Source organism: Zonotrichia albicollis, chromosome 7 (genome assembly GCF_047830755.1).
Source record: "Zonotrichia albicollis isolate bZonAlb1 chromosome 7, bZonAlb1.hap1, whole genome shotgun sequence".
Classification (NCBI taxonomy): domain Eukaryota; kingdom Metazoa; phylum Chordata; class Aves; order Passeriformes; family Passerellidae; genus Zonotrichia; species Zonotrichia albicollis.
The window spans coordinates 46,622,233-46,645,064 of NC_133825.1; the positions used below are offsets into that span (position 1 = coordinate 46,622,233).

Sequence of the window (22,832 nt, forward strand, 5' to 3'; positions counted from 1 at the left end):
TAAAAAAGTAGATAAATAAACAACAACATGGGGGGGAAAAAAAAAGTGAGAATAACAAAATAAGTCAAAGGTTGTGTGCGAGCTGAGGGGCTGCGGGTGGGCACGGAGCCGATCCTGCTGGGGTTTTCTGTTTGGAGCGGGGATGCAGAGGGAAGGGATGGGCAGAGGGACGGGGATGGGCAGAGGGAACGGGATGGGCAGAAGGAAGGGATGGGCAGAGGGAAGGGATGGGCAGAAGGATGGGGATGGGCAGCGGGAACGGGATGGGCAGAAGGAAGGGATGGGCAGAAGGAAGGGATGGGAAGCCTGCCTTGGTGCAGCCCCGGGGCTCACGGTGCCCGGCTCGCCCCGAGCGAGGCTCGCAGGGCTGGGAGGGGGCAGCGGGGGGGTCCCTGCCCACGGGAGCGCCGCCTCTCCCCGAGGGCTTCCCCTGAACTCCCGGCGCCCCTTCCCCTGCGCCCCCCGGTGCCTCCTCCTGCCCCACCGTGCCCCAGCCCTGTGCCCACGGCCGCGGCCGTCACGCGTGTTCCAAGCCCCGGCAGCGTTTATTTGGAGATAGGATCGCTCTCCGCTTGCCGCAGATTGGCCCGAATCGACGTGTTGATAGCGCCGAGGGCAGGATTTGGGGCCAAAGAAATCAAAATAAAACTCAGCGTTGCGAAAAGATAATCCTGCGGTTTCTTTTCGTTTGGGATAAAAACCCTGGCAATGGGTCGTAAATGAAAAATAAACAGAGTTTCGGGGTCAAAACTCGGTGCTGGCTGTGTCGCCTACAAACAGAGCGATGCCTTTGCTGTTTGCAGTACCAACTTTGGGACAAGTCGCTTGCAGCCCATTAAAAATATTGTTGTCATAGTAAATACGTCTTTCCATTTTACAGCGCGGCAGCACGATGTTATCAAACGGCAAGGAAAAAAAGCTCATTTATTTCTGGTCAGCGCTCAGAAAACGATTCCCGACCCTCCTGGCCCTTTCCCAGCACAGGAAGGAGCCGATGGAAGCAGCGCGGCCCCGGTTCCGCAGCGCGGCCTTTGCGCGGGTGCGGGCAGCGGGCGGCCCCCGTGCCCGTCCCGGAACTGTCACGGGCATTTCCCGGGGGAATCGTGGTCTTGGTGGGGTTGATGGGGCTCAGCAGGATTTTTTAAATTTATTATTAAGGAGAGGGAAAAAAAAAATAAACTAAGCATTCTAAGCAGATCCCAGCTTTTCTGCTTCCCGCTTGCACACGGCGGGATCGACAGCAGGCGGATGCTGTGAGAGCTGGCGGTGAGGCTGGCGGGGGCCGAGGGTCGGTGAGCCCGGTTCGCTGCCCCCCGAACCCCGAGCCCCTCAAGCGGAGCTCCCCACAGCCCGGCCGGGAGGGATGGCTCGGAGCGGGATAGCGGGATGCTCCTTTCGCCCGCATCCGCAGCGAGCCCAGCCCGGCGCTCAGGCTTTTCTCAAGCCTTCAGGAGGTGTCCCCAAACTCCGTCCTATCCCTCAAGGATCCAGAAAAACGCGAAGCGGAAGGTTCCGTTTCTCCCTGCGAGGAGAAGCAGCGAGGGCTCCGCCAGCCCCGGCTCTCCCCACTGGGCTTGGGGCGGGGAGCGGCGGCCTGGAGCGGGACAGGAACGGGACAGGAGCGGGACAGGAACGGGACAGGAGCGGGACAGGCTGCCAAGGGAACCCCCACCCCCTCCTCCCGCACCTCTGGCCCTGCTTAAACTTTCTGGAGATCCCGCATCACTCTGGGATGGAGTGTAAGCAATCGCTTTGAGTGGTGGAAGGAAAATCATCTTTACAGAAACAAAAACTCTCTGTCGGGGAGGTGGGGGCGATTCAAAGAAAGTTGCTTCGATCTTCTCGGCTGTTGGCAACTCCGTGGCCACTCGTGTTTACTGCTGCAGTCGCGCTCGGCAAATCTCTGCCTTTGTTTGCAATTGGAGAGATAACGCGGTTCTTCTCGGCCACTGTTTTGAGCAGGGCTGAACAGAACTAGCTCGCCTGTTTGTGGTCGAAACACACATGTATTTCTTTTATTTGGTAGTAAATAGGGGGTTGCTGTGTATAGCAAACAGCGGGGGGAAAGATATAAACTTCCCGGCCACCAGATTTGGGGATTCAGAAGAGTTTTGCCTTGCGGAGGCTGCGGCAGGAGCGGTCCGGCCCCTCCAGCAGCCGCACGCTCCCGGCGACCCACTTTGGGAGGTTGGTATTTTTTATCCTAATTATTATTGATAAATTCTTTTTATTTTTTAGCCGAATACTTTCAAATTTTCTGGTACAGGTCGGTGGGAAATGTTTGATTCTGCTGTCGGTGTCTGCGACGTGCAGAACGGGCGGCAGAGGTGGGGACACGCGGAGCCGCTCCGAGGGAACAAACCCGCTTTAAAACAGTGGTGGAAAACCCTGTGGGTTTGGGTTTCAGGGTTTTTTTTTTTTCCAAATATGCTGCAAGTGTCTCTGTAATAATCACTTTACTCTATCGACTTGGCATAGTGTGCTAACGGAATGAGAAGACCATTAAGAGCATTAACAGATTGGTACAGCATAATGCTTCAGTTCATATTGATCGTAAAACGTCTGTAAAATATTGTTTCAAATGAATCTATTGTTCCTGCGCTCTTTCGGCGGTGTTGATGACCTTGGTTTGTTCTCCCGCATCCAAATTATTCTCTCGTCGCTCCCATATGATTGGGGACCGGCCGGTGGGACCTGTCCCCGCCGTCCCCGCGGACTTTCACCTACCCGAAAGCGTGGTTTGAGGGGTCAGAATCACCTCAAAAATAAGGAAAAATTAGGAAGCGTTTATGTAGGAGGGAAGGGAGCGGTGTGAGTGCGCCCTGCGTGCGGGGAGCGGCTCGCCCGAGCCTCCCTCGCTCCGCACCGCACCGAGCCGAGATAAAACCTCTCTCGGGATCACAGCCCCGGGAAGCCCCCAGAGCTGCCCAGAGGACACTTCTGGAGCTGTTTAGATGAATATCAAGTGAAGGGGACGCGGATCCTGCGGGCAGCCCCCAGGGGCGCGGGGGCACGGCGGGGAGCGCAGCCCGCGCCCGGGGCCTTGGTGGCTCTGCCGAGCTACCCGTGCGTATTTTAGCGCCCAAATCAGCCAATCCCCTCGATCAGAGCGATTTCAAACTCCGTGGAAGGGGGCTGGAAGGGGCCGTGGGGCAGCTGTGCCCCCGCGGGGACACGCGTGTCGCCCAGCGCAGCGCGGAGCGGCCCCGCCGGTCACTGCCGGGGAATGAAACCTCCGCTTCCCCCAGGTTTGGTCACCTGGTCTCGGCTCTCCTGAGCTCCGGTATTTTAAATAAATATAAAGAATCTCTTGCTCTCCTCAGCTCTATTCGCCTTCATGATAGAGTGGAACCATCAGATTTTCATCAAAGTTCTATTAAGTGAAACATAGGTTGCAGGGCACCCTCTGATTGAAACAGTTTAAATTTTAATTGTGTTTTTAATTTGACATATAGTTGCAGAAAGGAATGACACTACAACGCCAAGGGGCGGTCGATTTTCTTAATTTCTCCCAGAGGAATTGATGAGTCTATCAGGCCACTAGATTGGAAACACATTAAAGCTCTCTGGTTAGGTTGTTAATTGGAACTTGATGGATAGGGGGCCTTGGATAGGCTATGCTGATCCAATCTTCATGACTTTCTGTTTTCCAATAAATTACACGATTCATTTTCCAGCCACAGATTACATAAATTGTACACCTCTAGGGCTCTCTTTTTCAAATAGGGAGCCCTTTTCCCCAAAAGCCTATTGCGAGATGTCATTTGCACCAAAAAACGAGCAGCAGAGGCTCTTGAATGAAAATCGAAACATAATCAACGTTTATACTTAGAAAATTTATTGAGATCATTTTCTCTGGTATTTCCTTATTTTAAAGTTTGGACGCGCCATATATCATAATCCACACGTGTAAAGGGGACTGTGTTTAATATTTATCGAAGCTTGATTCCAAGATCAAACTTGTTTATGACTTCATCTGTCATTTCAGAGGGAACCTTCTCCCGATATTACGGCCGCTCAACAAGCCTATTTTCCGAGTGCTGCAAAAGCAGCGGAGATCAATTTTTATTAGGCTCCCTTTGAAAGCTTGCTCAGGGCCACTTTAATATCGAGCATTGTAATAATCTGGAGATCTAAACTTTAAGCGTTCGCTCTGTCTTTCAAAGTTTATCTTTGCCGCGCCGTTTGATCATCGCTGCCCCGACGGGACGGAGCTGCGGGTCACCCCTCGCAAAACCCTTCCCGCTGCCCGCAGCCCCTGCCCTGATGAATATTTGATCAGATGCTAATGAGAGCGCGGCTGGGCCGCTCCGAGCCGCCGTTCCTCCCTTCCCGAACGCGGCATCCCGCAGAACCCGCTTGGCTTCCCTCCCTCCCGAGCGGAGCGGCCGCTTCCCAAGTTTGGCTTAAATACTCATTTCGGGGAAAGTTTTACTCATTTAGGGAAACTCTGGAGGTTTCCGAGCTGCCCGCAGCGCTTCTCCCTCCCGGCCCGCCCAGCATCCAAACTCCGGAGCGTCCCCTCGGCCCGGCCGCCGCCACTCGCGCGGCTCCCACGGACGGGACGCGCTCCGTGGGGAAGGGAGGGCAGTGCCAGGGCCGCGCTGTGCCAGGGCCGCGCTGTGCTGGTGGCATTCGAAGGGACGGGGCTGCCGTGGGTGGCAGCTGGAGGCAGCGGTGCCACCGCAGTGTCACGTCGGGGGATGTCCCCTGTGTCGCCTTCCCTCGCTGCTCCGGGCCCGTCCCCGCGCAGGAGCCGAGGGATGGCAGCGCTCGGGGACTCTCCCAGCTCGGGCAGGTCCCCAGGACGGCTTTTGGCCCCGGGAGGGGTGTGGGGTCTGGGTGCGGGGCCAGCCGGGGCGGCAGAGCGGGATGAAGGACGATTTCTTAAATTGTATTTCAGTGCGGGGTCTTTCCGGGTTAATGAGCTGACATCATGATTAAAGCTGACCATTTGTAATGTGTCGCGACCCTGTTGAAAAGCACTGAAAAGGTTAATGTGGTAAAACAGGACAGCACCTGCCCCTCAGAGGGAGAGGAGGAGCTGGAACACTTTTCCTAATCAATTAGTCCATTAATGAGTCTATCAAGTAGTTAAGTAGTTAAAGATTATGCCGCTGGTCTGGGTAACAGTCGTCATCTCGCTATACCTAATTATATTATAAGTACTTTATTCAATATACCGGACATAATATGGTGACTCGGAGTTAATGAAAATGTCATTTTAAAACGTCTTGACATTTGTCTCTATTGATTTGTATATTTCCATCTCATTCTTTGCTTTCCTCTATTTGATTTTCCTTTTTCTTTTTTTTTTTTTTTTTTTTTTTTTTTTTAATTTTTGGATGGGGGGGGTATATTTCTGGAGAGAGGGAATCAACAGCTGGAGCTCGCAGAGACCCCCGCCCCACCCCGCTCGGGCAACCCGGGGTTAAAAACGCGGTGCCAAGGCCAAGGACATTGCACCTGGACACGGATGCGACCAAAACCAGCAGGATTTCCGAGCTGCAGCAGCGCTTCCCACTCGCTCCCCTCCGCGGGAGCCTCCCCGGCCGGGGATGGCGGCGGGCTCGGGGGCAGCCCGACCCACGGACACGGGTGTCCGCAGGGAGGAGGGCCCAGGGAGGGAGTGCATCCCTTTGGAGAGGGGGCAGCGGGGAAATGGAGGCGGAGAGGGCGGCAGGGTCTGCCCGGGGCTGGGGTCGTGGGGCAATGCGGGAACCAGGCTGGTGCTTTCCACACTGGCCCCGTTACCGGGGCTCCTTCCTGAGCCTTCCCGGGGCGATGCCACGGCGGTGGGAGGGACGGCCCAGCTCCCGGTGCCAGGCAGCCGTCGGGGCTCGGTCTCCACCGGGTACCTCCGGGGGGAAAGCGGCTCCAGGCCCCAACACCGCGGCCTGGGGAGCCTCTGGGGCTCCGTCTGCGCTAAGGATGGTGCTGGGTCCTGGTGGGTCCTTGCCCTCGGCCCCGCGTTCCCTTTGGGACAGGCGGGACACAGCAGCTGCCACCTGCGGGTGTCGCCTCCGAGGGCAGGAGCTGCGGCGGCTGTGATTTATTCCCAGCCCGAGGGGAAGAGCCCCTGAGAGCTGACAAAGTTTATTTGGAAATGCAGCGGCACGTACCCTCCCTCCCTGCTCCCCACGGCTTCCAGGCCCTGGGATCCAAACGCGGGAGGCATTTCGTGGGACATTTGTCACCGGCTGCAGCACAGCAGCGCAAATCCCGGATTCTGGAAGGTTTCCCAGCGCTGCCGAGCAGGCAACACACACCGTGACAGGTTTTTTCCCTCGTTTAATGAGGAGCGGGGTAAAGATGCCCGGATATGCACAAGGTGTTCATCCCGACACCCCCCGGGCGGCATGAGCCATTCAGCCCACGTCGCTGCCGCCCACTCGAGGCGGAGGGCAGGAGGGATGGCGGGCGGCCAGCATCCCTCCTCCGGGGCCGCGGGGTCAGCCTAGCCCCCGGGGACAGCGGCGAGTCCCCGCCGGGGGTTCCCCCCTCCAGCTCCGGCGCACCCCCCCGTGCCTCCCCATTCCCGGAGCCCGCGGCTTTCCAAACTTTCCGTGTCCGCCGCCGCCGTGATTGGCGCGGCGGAGGCCACCTCCATGCAAATGAAGCCCCGCCGCCCGGCGCCCGCAGATCAATAGGGACGCGGGGGAAGGAGCATGCATTCCGCCTGCCTCGGCGCGGGGAGAGCCGGCCGCCGCACGCCCCCAGCGCCCCCCGGAACTGCCCCCACCGACGGCTCCCGGCAGGCTGCCGGGGCACCCCCTCCCGCGCAGCCCCTCTAAAGCGACGGCTTCCCTCCTCTGCTTTCTTATGAACCCAGGATGAGCAGCAAAGAAGAGCCGAGCAAGTGCTGTCCGGCGGCTGCTCCCATCTCCAGTTTCACCATCCAGTCCATCCTGGGCAGCGGCAGCGCCGAGCCCCCCCGAGAAGCCGCAGACAGAGCGCCCGCCTGGCCCGCCCGCGCCCGGACCCTGTCCCTGTCCTCGGAGGACGAGGAGCCGGAGGAGAGCTGGAAGCACCGCGGCTGCTTCTGCCCCGAGGCTCAGGGCCCCGCCGAGGCGTGCCGCAAGCACCAGCCCCCCCTCAGCTTCACCTGTCTCGGTGAGTAGCGCACGGATGGGACGGGGCGGACGGGAAGGGCGGCGGGTCCGGCCCCCGCCGGGAAGAGGGAGGCGGGAGCACGCCGCACCGTCTCTGCTCTCGGGGCACGGAGTGTTTGCGCCGTCCGTGGGGGAAGCGGGGAGGAAGGAATTCCAGGAAAAATTGGGTGGTTTTTAAAAAAAATCTTTTCCATCCCATCCGGCGTTGATTTCCCCGAGGGATGCGGCGCGATGGATAACGCTCGTTTTCTTAGATTCTGATTACAGCGCTCGGGCAGAGGGAAGAACGGTGTTTATTTATTTATAGCTTTTAGCATTATTTCTGAATAAACGGTCTGTGAAATGCCATGCTATAAAGCAAAATTTGCCGGCTCGTGTCGGATAGGAAGATTGGTACTCAGCTGTTTTCACTGTGGCACGCACACCCACCTCTCCGTCCGTCCGTCCGTCCATCCATCCATCCATCCATCCATCCATCCATCTATCCATCCATCGGGGGCACAGGGACACCTAGAAGGGGTTGGCTTCCCCCGGTGTCGATTGTGTGTTCCCCCGGGGGCAGAGGCGGCGGGTGCCTGCCCGGGGTCTCTCCCCGGTGCTTTTTCCCTCCGGGCCGGGGGTCTCGGCCGTCGGGGGTCCCGGTGCCAGCCGCCGTGCGACCCCCGCGCTGTCGCTCTGTTGCAGGCAGCGCCAAGGCGAGCGGAGCGGCGGCGGCGGGCAGCGGGGAGCGGGGGCCCTTCCTCTCGCCCCCCCAGCAGGACTGTAAGGACGAGAAGGAGAAGCCGCTGGGACCCTCCTCGCCGTCCTGCGGGGAGCGGCAGCGCGACGGCGGGGACCGGCAGGCCGGCGCCGCCAAGAAGAAGACGCGCACGGTGTTCAGCCGCTCGCAGGTCTATCAGCTGGAGTCCACCTTCGACATGAAGCGCTACCTGAGCAGCTCGGAGCGGGCCTGCCTGGCCTCCAGCCTGCAGCTCACCGAGACCCAGGTGAAGACCTGGTTCCAGAACCGCAGGAACAAGTGGAAACGGCAGCTCTCGGCCGAGCTGGAGGCGGCCAACATGGCCCACGCCTCGGCGCAGACTCTGGTGGGGATGCCGCTGGTGTTCAGAGACAATTCCCTCCTGCGAGTGCCGGTGCCCCGGTCCATCGCCTTCCCAGCCCCTCTCTACTACCCCGGCAGCAACCTCTCGGCCTTACCGCTCTACAACCTCTACAACAAGATCGACTACTGAGCCCCGCGCCCCCCGCCCCGTCGGGACCGCACCGGGAGCGGGGCCGGGGCTCCGTGCGGGGCTCTCGGGCCGCCCCCATGGAGGGGACACAGCCCCGAAACTGATGGGAGGGACGGGCAAACGGAGAGCCCGGGGCGCCGGGGGCACCCCCGCTCTCCCCTCCTGCCATCCTGTCGCTTGAAAAGAAAAAAAATTAATTAAAAAAAGCGTTATTTCAGATCTGTAAATATTTTTAAAGAAAGTAAGAAAAAAAAAATTAAAGCGTTTTAAGCCTCGTTTGTAAATTTGCCACCTCGGTCGCGTGTTCCCGAGGGGGACCGGGGGTGCCCCGCAGCCGGGCCGGGAATGGCCCGGGATCGATGCACGGGAGAGCCAAAACGATTCGTAACGCCGAGGGTTTGTTTTTACGGAATTTTTGCTCTTTATCTCGTTTCGTTTTGCTCCTTATCTCGTTTCCTGCAGGGAATCTCAGCCGGGCCTGACCGTCCGCCCGTGCCGGGGGCTCGCTGCCCTTCTCCCGGCTGGGAGATGAGGGGCAATTCCCGAAAAGTTTCGTTAAACGGGGACTTTTTTTCCTGTTTTTTGAGTATTTCGGTGGAAGCCGCGGTGATGGGCTCGGTGCTACCGGGGCTGGTTCCTGCTCTCCGCGGGCCGGGCTCGCACTGGGTATCCTCGACGGCTCCACACGGGACACGGCCTCGATGGGTAACCCCAAACCCGTAAATCCCGCGGCAAGGGGCGATTAAACTGCGGCGCCGGGGGTGTAACAGCGACAGCAACGAGGACAGCGAAAAACAAACGCCCGAAAACCAGAGAAATTAAATATCCGAAGGGATAAATAAGGCGTTTTTCAATGCTGGGAAGGAGAACGCGCTCCCCGCGCTCCACAGCCGGTGTTTGAGCCGCAGCCCCGGCGTGGCGGCAGCCGGGCCGGGGAACACAGCCCCGCTCTGTCGCTCCGCCTTTCGGACTCTATTTTTAGGGGTAATAACTCGTATTTCGGGTTTTATCCCTTCGCATCGCTGCAGCCCAGCAGCAGCCTCTCTTTCCGAGCTGTTTCCCCGGGGGCATCTCCCGGGCCCCTCCGTTACCAGCCGGGCCGGGACGGGGAGAAGGCAGCGCTCCCCTCATGGTGCCACTGCCCCGCCAGCGGCGAACTACAGCTCCCGGCATGCCCCGCGGCGGGCTCGCGGCGCACGTCGGGCACGCAGCGCCACGCGCGTTCGAACCGGCCAATCGCGGGGGGCGGGCGGCAGTGCGCGCGCGCGGGCGGCGGCGGTGGCGGCTGAGGTGAGGCCGGGACCGGGACGGGGAATTCGGGACTGGGGGTTCGGGGCTGGGATTGAGGGTTTGGGGTCGGGGATCCGGGACCCTGGGCACAGCCGAACCCTCCCTCCCGGCCGCGTGTTCGTTCCCCGGTGCGGCGCTCTCCCTGCCTGGTTGCCAGGCCTTTCCTTCACTCTCTTCCCTCCCCGCAGCGTTTTCCTCATCCCGGCGCTCCTCACAGGGACCGAGGCCTCGGCTCTGCCCGGACTCCGAAAGCTTTTCCTTGGCGGCCCGTGGAGCAGCGGGAGGAGCTCGTTCAGCATGAAAACGGTACTTTGAGTTTCGTGAATAAAACTTTGAGTTTTGTGAATAAAAGCGCGGGAGGGGATTCCCGAGGCTCTCACCGGAGAGTTCTACTTTGTTCCGACTCCTCCGTCCACCTGGGTGACACCTGTGCCAAAAGGAGCTATAAAAGCACAGATTTCTTGCTTGCTCACTAAAAATTTTTTTTTCAATTTCTTTTATTTTTGCCAAACTGAACCCCGTGGTTAAGTCAAAATCATTTCAGCAGCATGTGCTTTCTCTGTAATATTTAAAAGTTTTTTTTCCTCAACATTTTACCAGGACTTTATTGTTTGAGGTGGGTACACCGTTGTGATTTGGAATCCTGGTTGTGGGTCTGATTTTTTTTTTTCACCATGTGTAAGAGGCAGGATATACTTAAATTCTGACATTATGAACATATTCTGGATTAAAAATATCTTTGGGACATCCTTCCAGGATTCTTGTGAGAGTAGCTTTGCCTCCTGGAGTTGCTTTTGGGCTGGTTAATAATTTGTTCCAGGCCTCAAATAATACAGTAACTTGTACCTCAAATCTCATGTTTTGTTATTTGAGCTTTCTGGCACAGTAATAAGCTTGTCCAATTTAATTGTCTCAGTTGTTCTGAATTCCTTTAGGTTTTGTGTCTCTGGACCTGCATCTGAAACACCCTCAGCAGGTACTGCTGAATTCCAAGTAACATTCCCATGGAAAGATGTGTGGCACAACCTCAAGGCTCTCTTTCCCCAAGTGTTCCCAAAGCAGGGCTAAAAAAGGGGCTCAGAAAGAAGCTTCTCTATTATTAAAAGGGGTTTTTTTCCCCTTTAACTTCATCCTTCAATAGCAGAAATAGCACTTTATGTTGACACAGTGGGTGGTTTTTTGTGTTTTTGAAGGGTGTCTTAGCAAAGCTCTCACTCAGGAAATCTCTCCAGTGTAGGAATGTTTGTTCCTCACTTTATTGCACAACCTGATGTTGTTTAGCTGCTGACAAGCACTGACCTGGAACCACTGTGCCCTAAATTTGCCCCTTGCCCTGTCTGCTCCTTGTTTCCTGATTTATTCTCAGAGATGATTTATTCCTGATTTATTCTCTTACCTTGGCAGTTGTGCATACAAATATTGTAACAGAGTTACAGAAAATCTGAGCTAATTCAGTGCTCTGCCCCTTTAGCAGAAGGTGAATGTGCTGTGGAGGCCTTGAGAAACCTTGAGAAGAGGCTGTGGTTGTTTTGGTGGTTGTTTTGTGGATGTGTAACCAGCACTTTCTTCTTTCAGAGTGTTTGTAAGGCCTGAGCTGTTTTCCTGGTGAAATTTGCAGTTCATAACTTCTGCTGTCCTTGGAAGTTTTCAACAAACTGGTCCTGGATTGGGAGTGCTGCATTTACCTTTTGATTGAATTGTTGATGTTTTTTCCTGGTCACATCCCAGTTCTCCACATTTCAGCACTTCACAAAACATGACTTTGCATTTTAAGAGTGGAACAAAAACAATCTTAAAGCTTTTTGTTGCACATATTTGACAGCACTTGTGGAAGCCTAAAGGTCTGAAAGTTGCACAGTGCCCAGAGCTACATAAAAGATGATCCAGTTGCAATTCTTGGGAGTGTGTGACAGTCACACCAATCCAGGAGCAAACCAACACTTTTTGAGGTTTTTAAATCCAATTCCTTTCTCCTAATACATATTTTTAAAAGTGACTTCTTGATGTTCACAATAACTTATAAATATTTACTTCAAAAATCCCAGCCACACACTCAGCAGAGTGAGGGAAATACTTTTGTAAGTAACAATAGCTCAGCTTATAGATCACAATAATGATCATAATATTTTTGTGTTGTTCATTCATGTTGCATTTGATATTTAAAAGCTCTCTGTAGAGAAAGGCATTTATTGAGGTTTTGGATAGGGATTGGCATCTGGAATTTTAGAGTTTGGAGAAATTTGGGTGTTCTGAACCTGTTCTGTGTGAAATCCAGTGAAGTTTTAAGCTGCCTTTCAGAGGGCTCACTCTTGTTGCCTTGCTAGGCCTGTGTTCTTGCAGTCATTAAATTTGCATCTGTGCCTTATTGTCTGCAGATGACAGGATCAAACGAGTTCAAGCTCAACCAAACTCCAGATGATGGGATTTCATCAGTGAAGTTTAGTCCAAACACTTCTCAGTTTCTGCTGGTTTCATCCTGGGACACGACTGTGCGGCTCTATGATGTCCCTGCCAACACCATGAGACTCAAATATCAGCATTCAGGAGCTGTCCTGGACTGTGCTTTTTATGTAAGTGTGGGAGGGCTTCTTTAATTATTATTTTACAAAGTAGGAGCAATTGTCAGTCCCTGAAATTAAAGAGGGGCCTACCTGTGGTTTTTTTCACTGAATGTTTTGTCATGTGGTTGATGCTGTGCTGTGGATCAACACTCAAATGGTGTCTCCCTTCTGAATTAGTTTTAGCATTATCCTGCATCTAGATGGGACTTAGGTTGGCAGTCATTTAAAATATGAAGAAATGGAAATTCTTCATATGAAGAAATGGAAATTCTAGCCTCTGTCTGCCTTTTTAAAATTTATTTTTGTTTTACTTCTAAACTAAAGAAATTCTTATTGCTCAAAGCACTTAAACATTTTGTAAAGCTTCTGTCTGTTTAAATCAGACTTCAACACTTGTGTCTGAATTCCTATCTTCCCAAAACTCCTGAAAGCAAGTCCTGTGTTATGAGTTCAGGATGCTGGATGCAGAGCAGCCATGGAAACTTAATAAAGTAAATTTTATGTTTTATAGGATCCTACCCATGCCTGGAGTGGGGGGCTGGATCTGCAACTGAAAATGCACGACTTAAACACGGACCAAGGTGAGCAGATTGAGCTCTGAGTGCTGTCAGCAGCTGGGCTGAGCTTCAGGGTTATGTACTTACATGCACAGAGCATTCTTCATTCAGGCTCTTTAGCTGGGGGATATTGAAGTATCTGCAGAATAACCAGTGACCCTAAAAAGGACCACCTAAAACCTGGAAGAATTTGGCATTGCCAGAAGGTTTGGTGGCTGCTTGCAGGGTGCATTGAATTGGTTTTCTGATGATAATCCTGCCCTGCCACAGGCTGCAGGGGCTCAGTTAGGGGGAAGTAGCCAAGCTAAACTAAACTGAGCATTTTCTTTTTCAGAGGTTTGTGGTTTGGATGTATTTAGAATGATCTTTCATGGCAGAGGATGTATGGAGCTTTTGCTTTGTCAGTCATGGCCTTGTATTGTAGTTTTTTCTAAGAAAACGTTGCTTGAAATTAACAGTTCCAGTGCCTTGTTGGTGCAGAATATGGAACTGCTTTGCCTCACTTTTTTATGTGTTAAAGAGAAAAGCAAATTTCAGCCAGTCACCAGCACCTGCCAATAACCAGGGCTTGACAAATCAGTGTGTGCAGTAATGGTACCAAAAAGCTCAAATAATTCTGCCATAGCTGACTTCCTACAAGTGTTTTAATATTTTTATTGAGGTGCTCATTGCTTGTCATTCATGTACACAAGCTTAAGCTGCTTTCTGTGTTAGTGTGATACCAATTGATTCTTTATATCTTTAAAGATCTCTCAGTGACTGCCTAAAATTCTTTAATCCTAAGCTCAAGCTCATAAATTTAAATGTAACAGTGCTGATCTTTGCAAAAGTTATACTTCTGAAGGCTGAGCTATCCTTACAGGGACTTCTGGCATCGAAATGCACCTGTAGAGTGTCAGAAAATGCTTTGTGCTGCAGTGGTGTTCTTTTGCAAAATGTTGTGTTTTCTTACAGAAAACCTTGTTGGTGCCCACGATGCTCCTATCAGGTGTGTGGAGTATTGCCCAGAAGTGAATGTCATGGTGACTGGCAGCTGGGACCAAACTGTCAAACTCTGGGATCCCAGAACTCCCTGCAATGCAGGAACCTTCTCCCAGCCTGAAAAGGTGAGTGCAGCATCCCAGGTGCTAAATAATGGGATAATAATTCATCCTGGGACTGGAACACCACTAGGACACTGCCTTGGGCTGAATTTGTGAAGCTATGAGCTAAATTTGTGACGTTATATTTATTGTTTTTTAAACTATATTGAATGTTTTTTAAATTTTAAACTATTGGTATTCAGATTGTATTGCTGTTTTTGGTGAGGTCTTTGAGCTTTCCTCAGTGTTCCTCCATTCTTGGTACTTGTACTGGACCACTTAAAATCTAAAATAAATATGAAGGAAAACCAAGCATCTTGGTTTAATTGTAAAATGCACATTTGATTTCCTTAAATATTAAGATTTTTAGGTATATCAGACCTTGGCAGTCTTAAGGTCTGATTGTTTTGGAATGTGCACAGAGAAATATCTCTGTAGGAGATCTTTTTTGTTGCTTGAAATAATATTTTTGGTTTTTACTTGTGTTCAAAAAATTGAACAGAATTGCCTGGTTGGTGATTTTCCTGTTTTGTATTAATGCCTCATAAATTTGGATATTCTCCTAAAGCTGAAATCCTCTGTGCTAATGGGAAACTCAGAGAAATAAGATAAATGGGATGATATTTTCAGCTTTTTTCTAATGACCACATGATGTGTTAACTTCTCATGCTGCTTACAGAAAGAATTAACAGAAATTCCTGTTTTTTCTTCAGAGACTCCTAAACACAGGCTGGCTTGCTGGATAATTTTACATATGAATTTTTTTTTTTTTTTTGCCTGTACCTTTTAAAAATTTTCATTTAGCTCTGTGACATCTTATTGTCAAGCCCTAATTATGAGCCATCATTACCTTCCCTTTGCCCCTAAATAGCTCTTTACTTTTGTTCCAGCAGAGCTGCATCTACTCCTGGCCAGAGCTTTGTGCAGAATAAAGTAATTGCATTATTTCTAGTTTTGATTTATAGATGTATGTAGCATGTAAAGAACTGTGATAAATTGCTGACAGAATACCATCTAATGGACAGGCACAGTGAATCAAGCTGCTTATTGGTTCAGCAAGGTTCATTATGTCATTTTTTTAATGCTGCCTTTGATGAATGTGTACACCTACTCCACTGCATGACAACGGTTTCATTTGATTTATGGCTGGGTGCTGGAGAAAGAACACTCAGTGTACAGGTGTGACATCAGTTTGTGAAGAAGATTTAAGATATTTGATGTTCTTTATGCCTTTGTTTCCTTATATGTACACAAACATATTTTATATAGTGTTTATGAATATTTCTGGATTGATTTTTTACATCAATAACAAAAAACTATCCTGTTAAAATGTGTAACTACTGTTGGCTCAAAGTTTTCTTACCTTTTTTAGGAGTAATTGGGATCATCAGAAATTTTGGACAACTATTATGTGAATATTTAAGACTTTTCCCATCTTAAAATCTCAGTCTTAAGAGTTCTATAATCACATTTTAGAGAAGAAAGCATGCTGGGTGGATGAGGATTGGTTAAAGAAAGTTTTTTTTATCTTTATGTATACATACACACCTGTCTGCTTAGCTTTTTATTAGAAATTAACTTTTTCAAAATGTGTTTGTAGCAAATGAGGAGAAAACTTGTGTGTGATGTTTCAGTGCAGTGTTACCAGAACCAAGCAGCTTTGGGCTTAATCAGAGAACCACAAAGTGAAACTAAATAAAATCATCCAAGCATTTGCCAAAAGCAAACTGATTCCCTCTGGCAGGATAGCAGATCTCTTACACTTTTAATTCCTCATTTTAGGAGTACCCAGGGTCTGTTTCCTGTGTGTTTGGCTGCATTTGATCACTGGAAAAAGCTCATTCTTGTTTGCTCTTGTTAGGCAGCTGTAGGTAGCTGGATTCCATCTGCTTATGGATCAACAACGTGGAATTCATTCCATGGCACAGGCTTTTTTTGACTGAACCTCTTCCCTTTTTCTTGTATTTTTGTTTTGTTGTTTTTGGTTTTTTTTTTTTTTTTACACATTACAGATGAACTACACCCCAAGAAATAGCTGGAAACAGCAATTCATGCACTAAATATTTTCATATGAAATTTGATAAGCCAAAATTTCCCACTGAGCCGAGTTTTGGGATAGAGTTAACATTCCAAGTCATTATCTTATTTTTTTAATATGTCAAGCATATTGCTCTCTTCAAATTCACTTCGTTTTATTAAAGTAAACAAAATAACATTAATGATCTCTTGGAAATTTATTTTATTAAGCTCAACTCAAAATATTCAGTTTATAAAGGAAAATACTTGGTTACCAGGTGGAGGAAAACAGAGAAGAAAATGTGTGATGTGGTTTGTAGGACTAAACTGCAGGATCATGAACTAACAGTGGGATTGCAAAACCAAGCCAAGATTAATTCCAATATCCAGCACTTCCCCTCCTCTTCCTTTGTATGGGTTTTTCTTTTGCCTTTAATTTTGGTATTTTTAATGCCTGGAATAGTTTTTGAGCTTTTGAATGCTGGATCAGGGTGTTCTCACTAACCAGCTGCACATTCCTGCTGCTTGTCCCAAATTTGGGTTCTAAATGAGATCTGAAGGGAATTCTGTTGCAGAGATGTCACCAGTGGTGTCAGTGCTCATTGCTGACAGCTTATTCTGTCCAAAAAGCAGGAGGTTTCCAGGCTGATATCAGTGTTAAATACTGTAAATATTCTTTTGGAAGGTCTACACCCTGTCAGTGTCTGGGGACAGGCTGATTGTGGGGACAGCAGGCCGGAGGGTGCTGGTGTGGGATTTGAGGAACATGGGCTACGTTCAGCAGCGAAGGGAATCCAGCCTCAAGTACCAGACCCGCTGCATCAGAGCATTCCCCAACAAACAGGTATGGCAGCAATGGCAGCACTCACATTTCTGCCAATATTCTTCAGGAAAATGGGGCTTGATTTTCAAGTTGATTTTTCTATGGGGGTGTGTTTTGTAATCAAACTTTGGGAGGGGAACATTAATTCTTTTAATGCAGCTTAGCAATGTTTGCCAGTGATTTACCAGCATATTGTGTTGTTGTTTTGTTCCTCAAGATTTGGCTCCTTTTTAGAAATAACCTGTTTAATGAATCACAATGCTGACATGTAATTAAAAAAAAAAAATCCTTCCCCTCCCCAGTTACAGCAGAAGAGAGAAAGCCAGAATTGGTGGTTCTTAAGCAGCTTTTATGCATTGTAACCCCGGGTTCTTGAACAGTCTGTGAACAGAGGCAGGATTAAAACTGCATAAATGTCATTTATATATTTTTCTTTTTTTCCTCTCTGAGTCTGTGGCATGCACTGCAGAGCCCTGGATCCATTATCCAGGGGGAATTGTGCAATTCAGGTGCTCCTGCAGCTGTTCTGTGCCAGTTAACGTGGTGTGTCTGTGGTATTTCTTTTTTCAAGGAAAGCAAGAAGATTGGCTTTCTCTGCCAAACTAATTTGTAAGGGAATTTTCCCCTGTACAGAGTGATAGTACAGGAATTGCAGGACCTAGTTACTTGTTCTTGAACTGGCATGAATGCTTTGTCCATTTTCAGTTCTAGTTATAGTAAAACAAGCTGATCTTCCAGATTGTATTGTATGATGGATTTTAAAGAGCCCTGTTATAGCTAGATATCATTGCAATCCTATTTCTGAAAAGATCTGTTATGGACTTAACTCAAAAGTGATAATAAAAGCATCTCAGGTTGCTCCAAGTCAGGACTGTAATTAACTGGATAAGTGAACACAACTTGTAATCAAGTTTCACTGAAAATACTATTTCAGCTTGAGTGTTTAGTTGTTAGTATAAAGCTCTGAACTAATTTTAATGTAATGTAATTCTGGAACTAAATAGTCCTGTGAGTATCTCTCATATTTCAGATATTTAGGCCTTGGGGGATAGGTGAGCAAATGCAAGGTGTTCTTATCTCTTGAAATTTTTTTTTCCCCAAAGACAAGCTTGTTTTTCAACCTGCAGAAGTAATTACAAGTCTCATTGTCAGCTTTAAACTACAATGCAATGAGAATCTCTCTTAGAAAGCTTTTTTCCAAGCCTTACCACTTTCCTAGAACTAGGCTATGAAATAAAATTGTGTTGCAGTCTTTTCTCCAGTTGTAAACTTCTAAAACATGTAGCTCCAATTTTTTTTTTTTTCCTTTTAGGGTTATGTTTTAAGCTCTATTGAAGGTCGTGTAGCTGTGGAATATTTGGATCCAAGCCCAGAAATCCAGAAGAAGAAATATGCATTCAAATGTCACCGTTTGAAGGAGAATAACATCGAGCAGATTTATCCAGTGAATGCCATTTCTTTCCATAATGTCCACAACACCTTTGCTACAGGTAAATACTCAATTAATTGTAATACTTGTCCCAGTTCCTTTAGTTTTGCTCTAAACAGATCAGCCTTTACTTCATATACCCTGACTTTTTAAGCATTTAAATTTATATTCATGCCATAAGCAAGGTTTTAAAATCATTTGATGCAGTGAGAGTTCTTAACTCTTAATATTTTTTCCCCCAAACACAAGCTTGTATTTGGACTTGCAGATGTGGTGTCGTTTGCAGGAGTCCCAGGATGAGAGAAGAGATGAAAATCTTGACTCCATATTTCAGAAGGCTGATTTATTATTTTATGATATATATTATATTAAAAGAAAATGATATATTAAAACTATTCTAAAAGAATAGAAGAAATAATTCCATCAGAAGGCTGGCAAGGAATAGAAAAGAATGGAATGGAATTTTGTGACTGCTCACAGCCTCGACACAGGTGGTGTCATTGGTCATCAAGAAAAAACAGTTTCACATGCTGGGTAATCAGTTCTCCAAATCACATTCCAAAGCAGCAAAACGTGGAGAAGCTGAAGCTTCTCAGGAGAAAAGATCCTCATGAAAGGATTTTTCATAAAATGTGTTTGTGCCATGCAGATGTAATTACAGTTCTCACTGTCAGCTTCAGATGTAATCACAAGTCTCACTGTCAGCTTAAAACTGATGCAGTGAGAATCTCTCTTAGGAAATGTTTTTCTGCCTTACCACTTCCTTAGAATTTAGAGTGCTGTGAGATAAAACCGTATTGCAGTCTTTTCTGCAGTTAACTGCTTTAACAGGGAGTTTGGGAAATGCTCATTGTCAGGAAAAACACAGGGCTGATTCATTCAGTACAGAGCACAAAGTCATTACGATTAGTTGCCTTTTTTTTTCTCTTGAATTTTATTCTTTCCCTCAATTACAACTTCTCTTTGGAACCCTGCCTGGCAGGCGGCTCTGATGGCTTTGTGAACATCTGGGACCCCTTCAACAAGAAGAGGCTGTGCCAGTTCCACCGCTACCCCACCAGCATCGCCTCGCTGGCCTTCAGCAACGACGGCACCACGCTGGCCATCGCCTCCTCCTACATGTACGAGATGGACGACATCGAGCACCCCGAGGACGGCATCTACATCCGCCAGGTCACTGACGCCGAGACAAAGCCCAAGTGAGTGCCTGCTTCACCTGCACTCCAGGCTCTCCCAGCCTCCAGCCCAAGAGTTATTAATTTTCCTAAATTCATGAATAGTATTATTGATGGGAGGAGATAGCCCTACTGTCAAGCTGCGCTGGGTTTGATGTTATCTCCTTCGCCCAAGCTTTCAATATCCGTAGGTTGATAGACGGCTGATGGATAAAATTGTGCCTGGTTGTTTGGTGGGAGAAGAATGTCAAACTCTTATCCTCTTTCAATAGGTGCTATTATATGAAGCTGTAGAGTTATTGCGAGCTCATTGCTTCAGGAATTGAGTGAAGAATTCAGGAATAATTTATTGGAGTAAATGTTACCGTGTTTGCATTCATTCCAAGTTTTAAATATCCAGTCTGTCACGCTGAGTGTGCACCCAGCTGTCAGAGTGAGCAGTGAATTTAGATTCTGTTCTGGGAGGGTTGTGTGAAATCAAGGGAAAGCTCTCTCAGTTCCTGTGTGTTGCAGTTTGCTGCAGCCCTTTGATAACACACTTCTCTGGCGTTGTTGCTGTCAAAACGAGGCAAGCTGATTGATGGAGGTAAAAATTCCTGTTCAGCTTGCTTTGGCATCAATGGTACATAGAAAAATTGCCATCCCACTGCAGAATTGTGCTGCCCTTAATGATGGAGGCACAGGAGCAGTTGGCTTTATTTTCAAATTCCTGTGCTTTATCACTGCTAGGGTTTTTCTCTTCTACTACTCAATCTGTCTTACACCTTCTCAGGTTGTCTCCATTATTAAAAGTGGCTGTGAAAACAGATTCATAAATGATCAAATTTTTTGGGTTTAAAACCTCAAGATCTTTCCCTCCACTCCTTTAAGTGACTTGTCTGTTGCTTTTGTTTTATACCCACAAAGATGAGATATTTATTATTGTACAACTTCCACATCTCTCACTTGGAGATGCTTGTTTTAAAGTAATTTTGATACTCCTAGAAAAATAAAGCCAGAACTATTTTAGTATTTATTTCTGGGAGTTCCTCAAGTGGAAAAATCCAAATATGATAATTAATTTTCTTTAAAAATCAAATTGTACTTGTTACATCCATTTATGAGTTGTTTTGTTGTGTTTTTCAAAGTTGATGAAAGAATACTTCCTGCTGTTGGTTTTCTAATAGTAAGAACTACTTTCAGGGTTTTTTTTTTTTTATTCATTGCTAGTTAGAGTTGCTAATTCTGTAGCTGCTTCATTCTGCTGTACAAGGAGGTTAATCTACAATTAAACAATATTTCCTCTTGGCCCTCCATTATTTTCTGAAACAGATGGTTCATCATTTCCTGGGCTGTTAAACACAGCAAGGTTAAGGTTAGACTCTTGGGAATCAGCTAGTTTGGAATCTTATTAGGCTGTAGAAGGAAAACTAATAAGAATACTCCTTAATATCATTTTGTGACTGTAAACAATTATTTATTAGCAAACAATTGATCCCAGAAGGGCAAATTGTTTGAGTCAGTAATGAGCTGAGAAAAGACAGAGCATATCTGTGGATTTGGAAAATAATTGTAACGTAATTGCAATGCATTTAGACAGGCATCTTTTTGGACCTGTTTCTATCTTTAAATGAATTTCTGCAAACATTAACGAGGTTTATAGGCTTTTCTGACATTTACAAGTTGCTTGTGCCAACCTTAGGGCACTAAGAATGATGGGTATATTTGAGTGGTTCAGTAGTGTGAGTCATCTCTGGTTTATTCTAAAAATAAGTTACTTAGGGCAGAAGACTAATGGCAGTTTCATAGGGATCTCTTTGCATGTTAATTTGAGTCACTATTTCTGCACAATGCATTCTTAGTGCATCAAGATGGTGCCATATTATATAAAGATCACTTTTTTCATCATTAAACTCTTATATTCTGTGTTTTGTGCAAGTCAAAGCTGGCTTTCTGCTTTCCTAGGATGATGAATGTTCTACCTGCTAATGATTGCTCTAAATATTCTTCCTAAAACAGAGTTTGTTTATTTATTGCAGGTCCACTTAGACTGCTGCTGCTGCTCTTTCTCTACAAGAGATGCTCACCTGCCCCTAACCAGGCTCCACTAAAACAAGTGAACAATCTTTGTACTCCTCTTGTTTTTAATTAAGAAATATTTGTTTGTTTGTTTGTTTATTGGAGTTTGTCTAAATCTGTCATTCCTTGCCTGCTTAAAATGTTAGTGAAACTATTTTCTTTATCTGCTGTCTGGAGCTGAATTATTTCAATCCTGTAGATAACCTTTTAAAAAATTTAGATATTTTGTAGTATCTGATTATGAAAACTTCCGCTGCTTTCTTATTTGTTCAATAAATATCTATAGATTTTTTTGGAAAATAAATACTTTGTGTAGCAGCCTTTACTGATTTTGAAACAAATGTTGAGACCAAACCCTTAAATTGCAGGAGTTATTGAGTTCTAGATCTTCCTGATGGAAAAATTTCTGAATCTTTAATCTCTTTCCAGTGAGATGAACTGGGAAATAAAAAGATTTTTTTTTATTTTGAGTATTACCACTAAAAGCTGTCTCACTCAACTCTGTTTGCAGTGCAGACTCACACTGCTCTCCTGGTAGCTTGTATCAGGTCTTACTACTTAAATATTAATTTTACAGTGAATAGTAAGGAGGGACAGAAGAGCTGAGGCTTGAGGAAGGTGATTGAGCTGTGGGTATTTTGGATTGGAGATTGGATTCATTCTTTGCTTCCAACTTCTTCCCTTCTATCAGTGCCAGTGTAGCCAGTGGGAGCACTTCATTACCTGCAGGAAAACAAACTTGCTGCCAACAGGGATGGTGCCAGATCGTGGCAGAGAGGGTGGTGATGGAGAGGAAGCAGCTCTGTGTGTGCAGAGCTCTGACAGACTGGAGCTGTTACCAGGTGGACATGCTAAATGAGTTGTATATGGAATATTTTGTAGTTTGTCACGAGCTAAATGTGGATTCTTTGGTAATAGAAACTGGTTCTGATAGGTTTGGAAAAAATGAAGATCTTCCTGAGTTAAATATGAATAATGTCCTCACCACAGTGTCTCCAGCCTCTGTTCTGGTGGTTGTGCACCACCCCTGTTCCCTGCAGCTTTAATTGGCTTTTTTGCAGTGAGGGTTACATGGCTGGTGTTGGGCAGAGGTTGAATTTTTTATGTTTAGAAAGTCATAGCTCCTTGGTGTTCAGGTGTTTAATTATTTTTAGAATTTTGGCTTTGCTAAAGAGGGTCAATTTGAGCCTAATCATGGGAGCTAAAGATTTCTGTCAGTGACTAGCAAAGCAGTAATAAGCTTGTGGAAAAAAGAAGTGAGGATGTGTCCAAATAAAAAAAAAATAAAAGTGAAGGCAGACTTATGCTGGGACTAAGGAATATGTGAAATGGAGAGAGGATAGAGTGGGATGTTACAGGTACAGAGCTGTGGGGAGCAAAGTGAAATTAGAGCTAGAGAGCATAGGGCAAAACAAAGAATTAGGGGAATTAATTTGATTGACAAAGGAAACCATAATACAACTAGGAAATGATGTCACCTGTGCAACTTCTCAGTGC

The 22,832-nt window shown here is 47.6% G+C and overlaps 2 protein-coding genes across 3 annotated transcripts; both read left to right on the forward strand.

The window, feature by feature from the left end:
• Nucleotides 1-1,377: 1,377 nt before the first annotated feature.
• HMX2 (H6 family homeobox 2) lies at nt 1,378-9,940 on the forward strand. 2 transcript variants are annotated; one of them, XM_074545360.1, is made up of 4 exons: nt 1,378-2,187; nt 6,833-7,113; nt 7,797-9,328; nt 9,823-9,940. In XM_074545360.1, exons 2-3 carry the CDS (start codon nt 6,834-6,836, stop codon nt 8,342-8,344), a joined length of 828 nt encoding a protein of 275 aa, XP_074401461.1. In that variant the 5' UTR covers nt 1,378-2,187; nt 6,833; the 3' UTR covers nt 8,345-9,328; nt 9,823-9,940. The 2 variants fall into 2 exon arrangements, with proteins under 2 accessions (XP_074401461.1, XP_074401462.1); XM_074545361.1 differs by lacking the exon at nt 1,378-2,187 and adding an exon at nt 6,152-6,277.
• BUB3 (BUB3 mitotic checkpoint protein) lies at nt 9,474-21,611 on the forward strand. The gene is made up of 9 exons (XM_074545359.1): nt 9,474-9,634; nt 9,823-9,940; nt 12,010-12,204; nt 12,707-12,776; nt 13,707-13,858; nt 16,536-16,694; nt 17,986-18,163; nt 19,085-19,301; nt 21,296-21,611. Exons 1-9 carry the CDS (start codon nt 9,474-9,476, stop codon nt 21,303-21,305), a joined length of 1,260 nt encoding a protein of 419 aa, XP_074401460.1. The 3' UTR covers nt 21,306-21,611.
• The last annotated feature ends 1,221 nt before the right edge of the window (nt 21,612-22,832 follow it).

Coding starts and splice junctions, on each gene's coding strand:
- HMX2 (XM_074545360.1), top strand. CDS start 6,834: ATGAGCAGCAAAGAAGAGCCGAGCAAGTGCTGTCCGGCGGCTGCTCCC. Junction 7,114..7,796: donor CCTCAGCTTCACCTGTCTCG/GTGAGTAGCGCA, acceptor GCTCTGTTGCAG/GCAGCGCCAAGGCGAGCGGA.
- BUB3 (XM_074545359.1), top strand. CDS start 9,474: ATGGTGCCACTGCCCCGCCAGCGGCGAACTACAGCTCCCGGCATGCCC. Junction 12,777..13,706: donor CGACTTAAACACGGACCAAG/GTGAGCAGATTG, acceptor GTTTTCTTACAG/AAAACCTTGTTGGTGCCCAC. Junction 16,695..17,985: donor GAGCATTCCCCAACAAACAG/GTATGGCAGCAA, acceptor TTTTCCTTTTAG/GGTTATGTTTTAAGCTCTAT.